Source organism: Harpia harpyja, chromosome 15, assembly GCF_026419915.1.
Source record: "Harpia harpyja isolate bHarHar1 chromosome 15, bHarHar1 primary haplotype, whole genome shotgun sequence".
Lineage (NCBI taxonomy): Eukaryota > Metazoa > Chordata > Aves > Accipitriformes > Accipitridae > Harpia > Harpia harpyja.
This window is the reverse complement of record NC_068954.1, coordinates 16,421,106-16,435,350: the sequence shown is the minus strand read 5'-3', so window position 1 is coordinate 16,435,350 and position 14,245 is coordinate 16,421,106. Positions and strand designations below refer to the sequence as shown.

The 14,245-nt window shown below is 39.5% G+C and overlaps 1 protein-coding gene across 2 annotated transcripts in view; it reads right to left on the bottom strand.

The window, feature by feature from the left end:
• NOL10 (nucleolar protein 10) overlaps nt 1-12,428 on the bottom strand; it is a 54,984-nt gene extending 42,556 nt beyond the window's left edge. The window contains exons 1-10 of one of the 2 annotated variants that reach the window (XM_052809391.1): nt 12,323-12,428; nt 11,782-11,827; nt 10,915-11,013; nt 10,040-10,117; nt 8,150-8,187; nt 4,194-4,330; nt 3,386-3,451; nt 1,877-1,937; nt 1,276-1,361; nt 851-929 (exon numbers count right to left, since the gene is read on the bottom strand). In XM_052809391.1, the coding sequence (XP_052665351.1) occupies nt 851-929; nt 1,276-1,361; nt 1,877-1,937; nt 3,386-3,451; nt 4,194-4,330; nt 8,150-8,187; nt 10,040-10,117; nt 10,915-11,013; nt 11,782-11,827; nt 12,323-12,388 (756 nt within the window). In that variant the 5' untranslated portion in view covers nt 12,389-12,428. The remainder of the gene's footprint in view (nt 1-850; nt 930-1,275; nt 1,362-1,876; nt 1,938-3,385; nt 3,452-4,193; nt 4,331-8,149; nt 8,188-10,039; nt 10,118-10,914; nt 11,014-11,781; nt 11,828-12,322) is intronic. The other variant, XM_052809392.1, reaches the window with a different exon arrangement.
• Between the last annotated feature and the right edge of the window lie 1,817 nt (nt 12,429-14,245).

The window sequence follows — 14,245 nt, the reverse complement described above, 5'->3', positions numbered from 1 at the left end:
TACATTTTCAGTCTCCCTTCCACATTCAGTGAGTATGACCTTCATTCAGTGAAACACCACAGAATGTAATTTTTTGTTAAGGAAAGTAGAGAGTACAGAAACCTACATTTTTATCTCCAAAGTTTTCTACAGAACTTGAGAAAGACCTTAAACCTTTCACACGCAAAGTGTGAATACTAATAATTTTGGGGAAAAAAACATTATCAGTTTGTGTAATAAAAAATATAATCTCCAATAAAACTTGCCTGGCATGTATACTAACATTATCACAAATACAACTCTTACATACGTATCTGCTCTTGAGCAAGCTACAGTTTTCTAAACCCATGAAAAGACTGATGAAGGCAGAATAAAATCCCCATACTCCACTTTAAAAATATGATGGCAATAATGAATAAATGAATCAAAATGATCCTTTATAGAAAGATAAGACAGTAAAAACAATAGCTGAAAGACAATCACTTCTGCTTCTTTAGCCCCATCAAGATAAGGGAAGAGCATATATGTTGCATTGAGAAGGTACTGATACAGTCTCAAAAAGCAGCAATTTCCCTGCATACTTGACTCTTAGGTCCTAAGAAAACTGTAGAATCTGAAGTTATATATACAGTATGTAGGTTGTGAAGATTTTAAGTGGTCCCTACAGTATTCTGAAGAGAAGATCATTTGACAAAATTAATCTGCAGTTTAAGAATGACTATTACTACTCTCTATATGTAATTTATGCTCTTCTAAATACTTGCATTAATATCTATTTACATTACAAGTGCACTCAATGTATGATAGACTTGGACTGGCAACTGCAAGAAGAGGATCTCCTAAGAACTGTTGTAGATGAAGTTAAGTCTACCTGCCCAGTAGATGTTCCAACAGCCATATTCAAAGCTCCATCAAATTTCAGTGCTGAAATGGATGGTAGACCATCTATCCTGCAAAGCACAATGCTCATAGTTAGACATTCTCTCAATAAAGGCTGCAAATAACTTTTTAAATGTTAAAAATAGCTAAGATAATTAATGTAAATTAATTTACAGATATCACTCAGAAATACTACTTCAAAAAGCTGCATTGTTTACATTCAAAACTTGTGGTTGTATAGAAAATTAGCCACTACTACTGAGATCAATAACTAAGAGACTCCTGTATGACTAAGAAAACCCCTTATTCACACTAGCAATGAGAAGAGAAGACCATGGGCAGGTCATTTTAATGCAAAGTGGGATTTATTTCTAAAAAAACCCAGAACACACTTAAAAAAAGGTAGCCTTTACTCACTCTGTGTCTGCTGTCACACTGCTTAAAGCACAGTCCAACAGCCCAACTCGATTTCTAGTTCTAGGATCCCAGCATTCCACTTTACCCTAAACAGTTTAGAAAATAGGTTTCAAGCTTATGCAACAGATGTCTGGTATTCTGAAAATGTTTAAATAAAATTATGAATTATTTAATCTATGAATAATTAATCAAATTTCCTAGGTTGACATGAGTTGTTCTAATGCCATACAAGCTCCACACATTTCATTTATATTCTTTAAAAATGTGATCTGAATCAAAATCATTAACACTAAATTTCCGAAGATTAATAGGGTACACATGCTAGCTAATTTCTTCAGATGGCTATACTGTAAAGCAAGATAACATTATTTTCTCTCCCATCTGCAAAATCTCAAGCATTTCAGAAACCAAGGTAGCTCAGAAATACCTGCACTATGCTCTAAGAAGTCATCTTGTTTAACAGATCTATACTTAACATAGCAAATAAGATCAAATTAATTAATTAGGTTCCTGTCACAATTTCTTCTTAGCCTCATGTAAACTAATATAAAAAAGAAACAAGAACTACTGCCCTTCTTATAAAAGGAATGTAAACATTTACCTCAGCCGTCCCCATAGCAAACAAGAAGTGTACAGGATTTATGTCACAGACATTACTCTCTCTAAAATAGAAAAAGGAGCAAGTTTAATGACCTCAGAATAATTTAACACATGAACAACTAAAAAGATTTCTGTAATCATGTACACTATTGCTCAGCCTGGAAAAGCAAAAGCTGGAAAGGAAGGATGGATAGCCATGTAATAGCAGCTTCCCATACATACAGAAGAGGAGCTCACCAAGAATTTGGAGCCATCAGAGACAGCACTGATTACTTTGAACAGGTAAGGTTCCAGCTGGATATAAGGATATTTTTACACTATGCGGATGATTAAGCACTGGAACGGGTTGCCCATAGAGGCTGTGGAATTCCCATCCTCAGAGTTTTCAAGACCCCCTGGGAAAATTCATCTGAATTCAGTGTGACCATGCCTTAAGCAGGAGGGTGGGCTCTGAGGTTCTCTCCACCCTGAATGATTCTGCGTTTCTCTGCCCATACCCACCACCTACCACCAAGCCTTGCCATACCACTCAGCTCCACTACGTTCTTAAACAACTCAATTATGTCAAAGCGTCTTCCTGATTACTTATGTTCTGAAGCTTACATCATCAACATATTCTGATGAATGGCCTGTCTTCCTTTCTCTCACCCAAGTATCCTATTTCTCAACAGGGCACCCAAGAGCCCTGTATTTCTCCAACAATTCTTCCAAAGTACAAATATTTCTCCTTACACCACTCATGCCGGCGCTGTCCAACTTCTTCTATTCAAAGCCCTCCACCTCTAATTCTGTAACTCATCCAACTCCCCCACCTCACAACCTTCTCACAACTTCAAGTGTCATCCCTCTAATTCAGATTTTACACTACACCCTTAGCTCTCCCACTGCAGGATTTTCCCCCTTTTTTTCCTGCTGCTCAGTTTCTGTATTGTGCCCTCCCAAATACTGCTTCAACCATTAAGCTATCCCACCCACTGAGCACCAGCTGTTGCCCACCAACTAGCCACTTTATCTAGTTAAGTCTCTTCTCATCTGCTTCTCCCCACATAAAAGAAGCCCAGCTCCTGCTCTGGTAGTGTTTTCAAAAGAATCAGACACATGCTGGAGATAGAAAAATTCTCTTTGGGCTACTCCAGGAGCAGAAGGACAAAGACATGTCTGGGGAAGTACATAGCCTGTGGGTGTATCTCTATATGATGGCTAAATTGAGCAATAATGGCAAAGTTTTAATGAAATGCTGTTAAGATCAAGTTATATAATACTTATTACAAGTCTATATTAAGCAATTTTAAAATATACACAAAAGAAACTCAATTAAAACGTAAAAACTAGAACAAAGAATTACAGAACATAAAATAAAATGAGTCTCAGAGTCGGCATATGTTCCTTTTCAACTCTACAATGTGTTTGGGCAGTATTCAGACACAGTACTGATGGCGAGCATGCTAGTAGTTTGCTTCCACCTGGTGGAAAGAAGACAGATAGACGTCATGCATTGCAGATAACTTACGAAGCATCAGTTTGCAGGGAGTTCAGAAACCTTCCTTGTTCCAAATTTAGCCTGTATACTTCAGAACTACAAAGGAAAAAGCCAAAATTACTGAAAATACTGTTGTAAGTTAGAAGGAGTTATAAAAATTCTTGCTGACAGCCTAATTTTACCACATAGACAATTTTCAGAGTTCACGATCTAAAACATAAGACAAATCTATCCTTCAGTGTTAAAAATACAGAGAAAAATGTGCATGTTCACCAAAGATATTTATTACACTGCAATATCTTACCAATTATTCTTTTTCCAGGGAAAAGATGCATTAATTCCTTTCTTAAGATCTTTTAATTTCCTATGATTTATGTTACATCTCGAATTGCTACTTATTTTGTTTGAAACCCTAAAGACCTACTTTTATTTTTACTACATCTTCTCACAAACTCAATTAATTATTTTATGTGATTTGACTCACACTTTAACAGCAACAAAGCACCAACCAGGATAGAAAAAGTTATTTAATTTTCCTTACTTAGATGCCAATCACTTTTTAAAACAGTACATTGAATTGCAATTTTTATAACAAATTTGCAAATACATCATGTACCTGGTTTAAGAATCAAAGTATAAAAGTCTTTAAACAGTACAGGAAACTGAATTAATCTTAGTCTTCCTACATTTTCCACTCTTCACAAACAGTCTCCATTATTAATTTGGAAGGAATTGCCACTTCTTCCAATTTTTAACTTTTCTGGTATTTTAATGTTCATTTTATTCTTGGAAAACATTGCTAACAAAAGTGAAACAAAATAACCCACTTAATCAGTACCTTGCTCCTACAAAATACAGGTCACACGATGGATAGTGATAAGAAAAATCTCTACCAAATTTTGGTATTCTTGTTCTGTAGTAATGGCCATGTTGCGAATGAAACTCCACAAACCTGTCGCACTGCAAGAAGACAATCTGAAAATAAAATGGAAAGCACTGAAACATAGAGAAGCAGACAACCTCCTCAACTTGTCTTACAGCACAAACTCCAGCTATTTTTTTCAAGCTCACACAGATCTATCACAATGCATTTAAATAATTTCCATTAAAATGACAGAATCAACTAGTGCATCATTCTCACTAGCCACAGCAAAGAACTTTATTAATAAACATTAAATTAATATTCACAAGAGTGTATGTGACACCCTGAAAGTGACTCTGCAAACAGAAGCAGTATAGTCATCTCAGTGTTGTGCTGCACCAAAATTAACACCTGTACTTCTTTCAGACACCAGAGTTAATCATTTCTTCCAGGTACAATGTCGCGCAGACACCAATATGTTCATAGTACTAAGCACGTCAACTACGCATCCTGATGTACGGCAGCATCCCAATAAATGACACCAATGACCTTTGTGCATTTTTTTGTTGTTTGTCAATTGAATAAGCACATTGTTTCTTTCTGAAACTTAGACAAACATCTCAGTCCTGGAAGAGCCCACAGGGAGGCATTACTAGAAGGCTAGACCTATACTAGTAAACAAAATAGGCCAGAACCTGCCCCTATAGTCCTGATGGCAAGTTAACATGGCACAACTCATATCCACATGAAGGAATTCTTTGCACTCCAAACAGAGACAGTATCATCCACACCATCCATTACACTGATGCTGTACCTCAAACCATGCCCGGGCATTGTCGGATGGAGGAACAGTTGGCCTGGCCCAAACTTATGCCACAATACATGCAAACAATTAAATGATATGGATAATCACAGGCTAACTATTGACTCTGAGCCTCATCCCTATTTAGCTTAGATTAGAAAAGTGCTAGTTTAGTTTGGAATATGTATAGTCCATGCATCTTCTAAAAGTAGTAGATAAGGAAGATTTTAAATTTCCTACTGCTGGACTACATTGTTAGCAATGCAAATAAGGATGCAAAGCTCAGGAAAGGTGAGGTACAGAAGTTATTCTGAATCTGTCATCTTTATTTATATATCTGTGTATTCTTCCCTTATGAGACATGGATAAAGCACCGTCCTAGGCTAGGACTTCATGCCTATTTATCATTAAGTCCTCCCTTACTTATGCTTTTTCTGATATGAGAAACCCTAGTGTTTCAACTTTTATTCATGGACTTGCTCATCTTCATCTAAGACCAAGTAGAGTATCATCTTTCAGAAGCATAACTACGATTTCATACGAGATTACAGATGCAGCTGCACAGTTGATGTTATAGAATGATTTTTTTCATATACATCCCAATAAACCCCTTGTGTGCCTAATGCCTTTACGCTTTTAACTGGAGGTTTACAACAAGCAAAGCTCTTTATTAATCTGTTTGAAGCAATGCCCATCATCATTGCAAAACAAGAAATGTCTGCATCTTCATGCCTAAACTACATGAACTGTGAGAACACAAAATTAAACCATATTTAATTTAAAAATATCAATATCACATTCTCTTAGTTCACTACCAGTAAGCCATCAAAAACCTGTTACCAGGAAAAGATGCTGTTTGGTTTCAATGAGAAAAGCAAATTTTCTTCTCACTCACTCTACCTCCAAAAAGATTTTAGAAAGTTTTTGAAGGTTGCCAAAAGCAATCAAATATTCTGCTAATGACTGCCTTACCTCTAATAATTTTCTGTTTTAAGACAAATTTCTACAATATTGGACTTGAAGATATTTGTATCCTCTTTCATTAGCAGTGGATACAACTCACTGTAAATCATGTTTGTCTTTCCTTCATACTAAATTAATTTTGGTCACTCTCAGAAAACTACAACCTTAGGGTAGCAGAAGTATAGTCACCCATGTGTGGCAAAAATACTGAGCAGAAATATGTGTCTTTTTGCAAAAGGCTGTGGAAAAAGAGGTATCGCTCTCTCCTAAGTCTGAAACTTAGTCCAAGTCTAGAACTTTTAAGTCTAAAACTTAGGAAAGCACAGAAGTGTAACTGGCCTTATGGATACCAATATGAATGAAAGCCAACAGCATGCTCTCACTGTGAAAATGCAAATAAGCCTCAAAAGGCAACCTTCTGAGGATAGTGGGAGCAGACTGGGGAGAAGCTATTTTCCCTGCGCTACTAAAGCATGAGGCAGTGTGTCTAGTGTGGGGCCACCCAATTCAAGAGGGATGTTGAGAGCATCAAGAGGGCTACCAAGACAGACAAGGGGCAGAACACAAAACGTACAAAGAAGGGTTGGAAGAATCTTAGCTTGTTTAGTCAGACAAAGAGCACCCTGCAGGACAACCTAATAGCAGCCAGCAACTGAAGAGTCAAACTCTTAGCAGTAGCAACAGTGAAAATTTCAGATTTTCCTGGGCAGGTTGGACAGAAAGGAAAAATTCTTTATGATGAGGTAGTGCAGCATTGCAGCAATTTATTCAGTGAATTTGTGAAACTGCCACGCTTGCGGTTTTTGACAGTCCTGTTCAAGCATTAAATGACATCTGAAGGCCCCCTTCCAATCGGTATTTTTATGATTCTAAGCATTTCAAGTGTAATTTCTCAAATATTGTTCCCTCTTTCTAACATGTTCAAAACATTATGACAGCTGCCTGCAATTAGTTTTCTTTCTAATGATTTGGTAAGTTTTAGGAAAATAAAATTGAAAACAACATTGTATTAAGTTGTGAAAGTAGGGCTTCAGTCTGAAATACAGTACCAATTTCAGCTGGAAAACACACACAAACCTTACTGTTCATAAGCAGTCAGAAACATATCTGAGAACACAGTGTGTTCCTCAGCCTCCCAAATAACTGTTTGGTCTGTACAACCAGAACTATTCTCCCACAGACAGACAAGTGGGAGGCGACTATACTGTATCAGTCACCCTCTTCTGCTACTTGAATTCATGCACATTCTTGGAAATCTCAGCGGTGGTAAATTTTGAAAAGACTAAAGCTAGAAGGCTAGATGATAATGTCCCTGATCAAATAGAAATATTTATTAAAACCAACCTGTACCAGAAATGCTAAGGTCTCTTCTCAGAAAAAAAGCATTAAAATAACCACTTAACAAAAAAAATTAAAAAAAAAAAATTTAAAAAAGCTTGTCCTAATGAAATTAGCAAAATTGTATGCTTAAATTTCATATTTAATTTGGAACATAACACTTTCATGAATCAGCAAAGTTTACAGAAAGAGGTAACATCCTTTTATCACACCAACTGCTGTAGCTGAAGAAAACAGCCAGGTGTGAAACAGAATTAGAAGTGCTAACGGTATTGGGCCTGAAAAAGGGCTGATGGTCCCAAGAACTCAACTGTTTCCTCCAGGTACAGCACTTCATAAAAAAAGGAAAAAAAAAAAAGACATTACTTCTCTCCACAATTTTGGGGTCATTCATATGCTTTAATCATCATGGCCACAACATCACCAAAAAATCAGGCTATTAACTTACCTATAGCTATCCCACCTCTCAAAAATGGTGTATCTGTGTATCACTTGTGACAAGGGATTATGACTAAATGTCATTCTAGAAAGAATAACTAATTCCGTTTTTCACATTATTTTGTTTGTAGGATAGATAATTATTTGAAGTTTTTCTCTAGTACAGACAAAAGACTTTAAAAGTGGTAAGGCAAATTATAATAAAAAGAGGCAAAGAAAACAAACAACATTTTCAAGCTACCAAAAATGTTTATCCTGTTTGTTTTTTTTAAAAAAAACTTTTCTGTTCCAAAAGTTGTGTTGATTGACTGCCTTTACTATATATGAAAATGCATTTTAATATACATATTAAACAATTTTTTCATTTATACATTGAAAACATTAAACATACCTTTGAGTAATCATCTGATAAAATCTCAAACGTAACCACTAGAGGAGAGAGCAAGAGAATTTTAAGTCAACTAAGTAAGCAAACTTATTTGCAAACATTGGCATAAATCCTGAAAACATTTACACTCATGCTAACCTTTAGTCATGTAAGTATTCCCCACAGGTGTCAATGCATAATGCAGGCATTGTGATAAAATCTTTAATTATATATATTTATTTGCAAAATAGTAAGTAGTTTTCTAAAACTTTAGAAACATATGAAGCATCTTGTAATCTTTTTATCATTCTTGTGTACTTGACACGTTCCTCAGCACAATGCTCAACCATGTATTTATTGGCTTGGGGAAGGTCTAATCACATGGTTTTCAGTGAGTGTGTGGTCCATGGACATTTGGTAATCCATCAAGGATGATAAAAAATGACATGAGTTCGGACATACTACGCACAAACCTAGACATGTGATCCTTCTAAGGGGTCAGCACTTCCACAGAAAAAGTTTTAAGGCTCACAAAAAAAAAAAAAAAATCACAGATTTGAAAGCTACTATCTGTGCTGAACACTGCAACATATTGAACTTTGCCTAGTTTTAAATGAGCTGGGTTGGGAACATAAGGGAGTAGCTGCTTCAGCTAAATTGTTCCATTTAAATGAGGTAGCTCATTTAAAGTTACCTGAAGTGACTCTATGCTACATTTCAAATTAAACATACTTTTGCAGTCTAGTAAGATGCCAGTTGAAAAAAAATTTTACTTTAAGCTCTAATTACCAGCAAGCATTTACTATTACAATGACTCCTACTCTTTTAAAGCAGGTCTCACTCTTGCCATACCTTCCTCTCCCCAGCCTCTCTGAACCCCTGCCCCTACCACCTCCCTTACTATGTTGTAGCACTGTCCCTTCACCCTACATGGCTCCTTGTAGTCCTGAGGCACAGGGTAAAGAACCACCACCACGCTCTACTCCCCTTTTCCTGACCTAATGCAGTAGTTCTCAATTTTAATTTTTCACATCACTTTCACACACATCACAGCTAGACCAGTTTCATTCTTCTGTAATGACTAGGACTTCTGCCACTCTATGCTCATTCCCTCATTGCTTCGGTCAGCCCTGTATTCCAGTTTTCAGCCATCAGACTTCAAACAAAAACCAAACCAAACAAAAAAAACCCCACCACACCATTCACCAAATCTACGCACCCTAAAACTCAAGAGCCACAGCAGCTCCGACTTCCTCCCCTAGTCTAACTGCCAGCAGATTCTCCCTTTCCCATTGTCTAGATGGCTCCTTGCTTTCCTCACCATAGCGGTTCTCCCTCCAAATTAGTAGCAAACAAGGTGTAATTAGGGCCTTGGCCATGCTACCATCTATCCCTAAGTACCTTGTTCCCAAGAAAACAAACAAAAAACCAAACCAAAGAAACAAACCATCCCACTCTCAGGGAATTCTCTTTACCCTGTAACTCACCTACTGAGCTCTGGCTCCAGTGAGAGCTCATTTCAGTAACGATAGTGCAACCACTGTGCATTCTCCTACCTTACTGTTTCACAGAAGGGGAAAGAAAGGAGATAAGGCCACTACCCAGCCATCGTACCCACATCACATTCCCCAGACAGAGTGCAGACTTTAGCCACATTTACTCTCTGAGCCCCACACTTACTGGCTCAAGGTAAATCTTACATTCCTCACACCACTCCAAGAGAGGAAGGAACTTTGAAGGAGGAGGAAAAGGGAAAAATACAGAGATAAAGACTAGGTGACATTTTACTCTAGATTCTTGTGCTCCCCAAAGTACATTCTGTCCCCTCAGCACAGGCAGGGAAATTTCTACTCAAGTCCAACCTGAATTGTATACAAAAGGTGTCTTGCACTAACAGCCATAGCTTATACTAACCTTCAGAATCTAAGCATCTTTCAAATTTCTGGGATAACTGATAGGTATCAAAACAGCGGACCCTTGGCTTGTAAGTTCCTGAAAGAATAATTTGATCTTTAATAAAAAAATTAAACAAAAAGATAACATTAAAGCTTTTTTTTTTTTTTTAAAATATGTCTTACATATATAGGCTTTACCGCATTTCAACTGTAAGTATTCTGATCTTACCAAAGTCTCTGTGACTGGAAAAACACACCTCTTAGTAACACAACCTTACAGCCTGTTTTTTGTCTCTGGCACCTGAAAGCACCCTACCTGTATGTAGGTTCTTCTGATTACCAGATACAGCATACAGAATTTAATAATACCTTCCAGTAAGCTGAAAGACCAAGTCTCCTTACACTATTAACACCTACTAAAGTATCCATGTTTGGATCCTGCTTTGACAGTTACAAAACATAGCATTATCCTCCATCCTTTAAAACAATACTCAAACAATGATGTTCAGAAGTTATTTAAAGCAAATTTATGTACATAGCATAAAGTTAATTAGGAACTTAATTTTTAACTGTATTCTAAACGGTTCAGTTTTTAATTGTATTATAAACCCCCGGTGGCAGGGGTGTTGGGACTAGATGATCTTCAAAGGTCTCTTCCAACCCAAACCATTCTATGATTCTAGGAACATCTGTATTCCAAAAAGAAGTGTTTCACAATACCCCTACCAAGACAGCCACTCAATCACATCTTAAGACTAAGTTTCCAACGCTCTGTTCAATGCTGCATTTAAAAATGAACTCTTATCAATTCTACCTGAAATACCAAGTCATTCTGCAATCAAGATTTTCTAGCACTTTTGGCCTCTGCTACAGAGAGACACTTTGTTAACTCACCAACTGCCATAACATACTGTCCATCTCTTGATACCTTAATCTTTGTGCTAACCGTGGGCATTTCAAAGTCTTGAATAAGTTCAATTCTTCTACGGATATCTATAAAGAAAAAAAAAATTTTTTTGTAAAGGTAGCGCAATTGTATCAGTCCAAAAAACTGTAATGGTTTCTTACAGAAGCATGCTGAGTTAATTGAATATAGGGAATATCTTTTAAGATCTTTTAAAGTATAAAGAACTTTTAAGTATAATTAGCACATTACAAGCAGATTAATACAGTCTGTTAACCCTGAGAAGCAGGCTACCTCCATGCAAAATAAATGTCTGTTCTGAGGTAACTAAGTAACAAATTATTATATAACGTAGTAGCAAATATTTTTCAGATATTTTACACAACTAACATGTTGTATAATGTATTCCACCCTCCTGTTAACTCTATGCATTTTTTTGTTGGTTGAGTTTCTTATACAACACTTCCTATGGTATGTAAATAGCCATTTTTATTTTGTATAACAAGTTTAGGCTAAAACAATGGTGTTCCTGCACTCTAAGATTAGCATAATACCATAGAGGAGTTTATAGTTGGACTTTATCATAAGCTATAGATGGAGTCCATCCATCATGTTTCTGTACAATCTACAACCCCAATATTTAATGTCTGAAATTTAAAACAATATTGGTAATATTCTGTTCACATAAAGCTACACAGGCTGTTGAAGTAACTATTTCTAGTTTTGACTTTGTAGTTTTTAAAATGCAAGCTATGCATAACTTCCTCATATCAGTTAGTAAAGTGTCTCCCTCCAGACCCGCACGTTGTATATGTGTAGCCGACTATCAGCGAGGGCCCTGTGATGGGAAAACTCACCCACATCTTTCTTCTGTAAAGCTCTTTTCTTCCTGTCTGAGAGCCACTGAAAGGAAATGTATAAATCAGTCTTGAGCTCATTATTCATAAAGGAACTAGAGAATTGCCTGAAGTTTGGAAGAATAAGACATTTAGGCCGCTAACTTTTTTTTCTCGATTATTTTAAAATTTCCACTGCGAAGTTTAGCCACTCCACACCAAGAAAAGTTACAAAGTCGCGTTTTTTAAGGGCCTGCAGAATGACAGACCTACGGTTAGAGATGCGCGCGTTCAAGCCGCAGTTTGACCTTAGAAACTCCTTAGAGCTGGTTGTAGTTAACGATCCCCACCCTCCACACAAGGCGCATGTGGCGGAGGGGCAGCTCAGCCAGCCGCTCGGGCCCGGCCCGGAGCTCCGGCCCAGGCCGCACAGCCCGCCCTCAAAGCCGGCTGCTGCTGCTGCTGCAGGACCCGCCGGGCGGCCCCGCCGGCTCGGCTCGGCTCAGCCCGGCTCGGCTCAGCCCGGCTCGGCTCGGCGGCCCTCGCCCCGCCGCTCCCTCACCTCCGGGAGGCTCCTGCCGGCGCTGAGGCTGTAGATCTTCACCTCGTTGAGGCTGGAGACCTGCATGGCCGCGGCCCTGCCCGCCTCTTCCCGGGCGGAGCGGAAGCGGAAGCGGAAGGCGGCTCGCTTCCGGCCCGCGGCTGCTTCCACCCGCCGACGGCGGCGGAGGCCTGCTGGTGGGCCGGAGCGGGGCTGACCGCCCGTGCTCGTCGGCGGGGCGGGGGGCAGCCGGCTAAGGGGCAAGGAGCAGCGGGCAGCCGGCAAGGAGCAGCCCGGGTGGTGGCGGCTCTGGCCCCTTCCTTCCCTCCCTCCCTCCCTCCCGCTCATAGGGAAGAAGCCGGTCCCTGGGAAAGCGAGCTTTGCCGGCGCCAGTGCGCGTAGCCAAACAACTCGGCTGCCACCGGCTTCCCCAGGCGGCTGTTTCTCACGTTCAAAAAGCCGCTGGGCAAGACGCTGCCGGGCGTCGAAGTCCGTGGAGGCGGCAGGCAACAGGCCTGCGGCTCTCCTCCTTGGCAGGCGAGGCCCAGTCTGGTAACACCCAGAGACCGCCGGCCGGCCGTGGTGCCGTTCTGGCCGGCCTTGCGGTTAAATCACAAAGGCAGGAGTTGCTTTGGCAGGCCTGGTGGAGGAGGTTGATTTTCTTGCCCTACGGCAAACCGTCTCCATTATCTGTGGAAAACAACGAATCCGGGATTTGGTTGATGAGCACCTTGCCAGCAAATGTAAAAAGACCCATTTGTATTGCTTTGTAGCACCACCATTTAAAAAAGAACGGACACGCAAAGTTCTGACCGTTCCTATTCTAACTTACAAGAGCAACAACAAGGACTGAAAAAATATATATCCAATCCATATACATCCAAGAAACAATGAAAATCACAACTAAATTCTTAATCACAACAATACATAACTCTGGTGCAAGATGCAAACTGAAGCTGTTTCAAACAAGTCTAACATACGGTATTCCCTGGACGATGCATCTCAACAATGACGATAGCAATATCGTGACTAGAAAGGACTCTATTCTAGTTTGTATTAGAGGGCATTATAGCTGAGATTCATGGGAGATCAGCACACCTAAATATAGGTGCCCGGGTGGGTGCTAGATGTCTAAGCTCCCATTTCAGAGACCTAAGGCTTCGCTTGTTTAAATGTAGGTTGTCTAGTGGCATTTGAGATGCCACACGGTATCCAGGACACCTAGATGGGGCTGACACAAGACCTATGGAAAACCCATGCCCTTCTGTGGCACGAGCTGGAGGCCAGGCTGGGTGTGCAAGGACATCTCAAGTGGCACTAGAAGCTCCAGCAGCTGGATCTCATCCCTGGCAAGTGCAGTTAATGAAGCCTGAGGAGCAATATAGCGCGGTAGCCACTAGGTGACTTCTTCGGGGTGAGCTCAACCATTTCTAGGTTCCACTGTCCGATTACTTAGACCACCACTAGCTATTAATAGACATTTAAAGTTGAATTCACTTGGCCACACATAGAGGTCTTCTGCTATTTGGGATGCCCTAAGGAATCCAGACTTCCACAGGGGGTTAGTTGGTGTGATGCAAGATGCACAGAAGACCAGTGTCCTCTCTGGAAGCACAGCTGAAGCCCAACAGGATGTTCCATGGCACCTTAAAAGGCATTAGGCAGGGTCAGGAGGACTGAACCTACAAAGAATTCCTAGAGGTGTAAAACACTGGAGATTCTTACAGACTGGAGAATTATGTGACTTTCTTTAGGTGAGACTGCTCAAGGATTCCTGACCCTCTTGTCCATTGTCTAGAAGCATTTAACTGACCACAGTGCAAACAAAGAATGCACAGTGCAGTAGAACCCAGAGGTTCTGCCTGCACAGCAGGAAACAGTGTTTTATTTCAAGTTGCTTGAAATTAATTTTTTGTTCTTTTCAGTCAAATTTGGTTTTCAGAC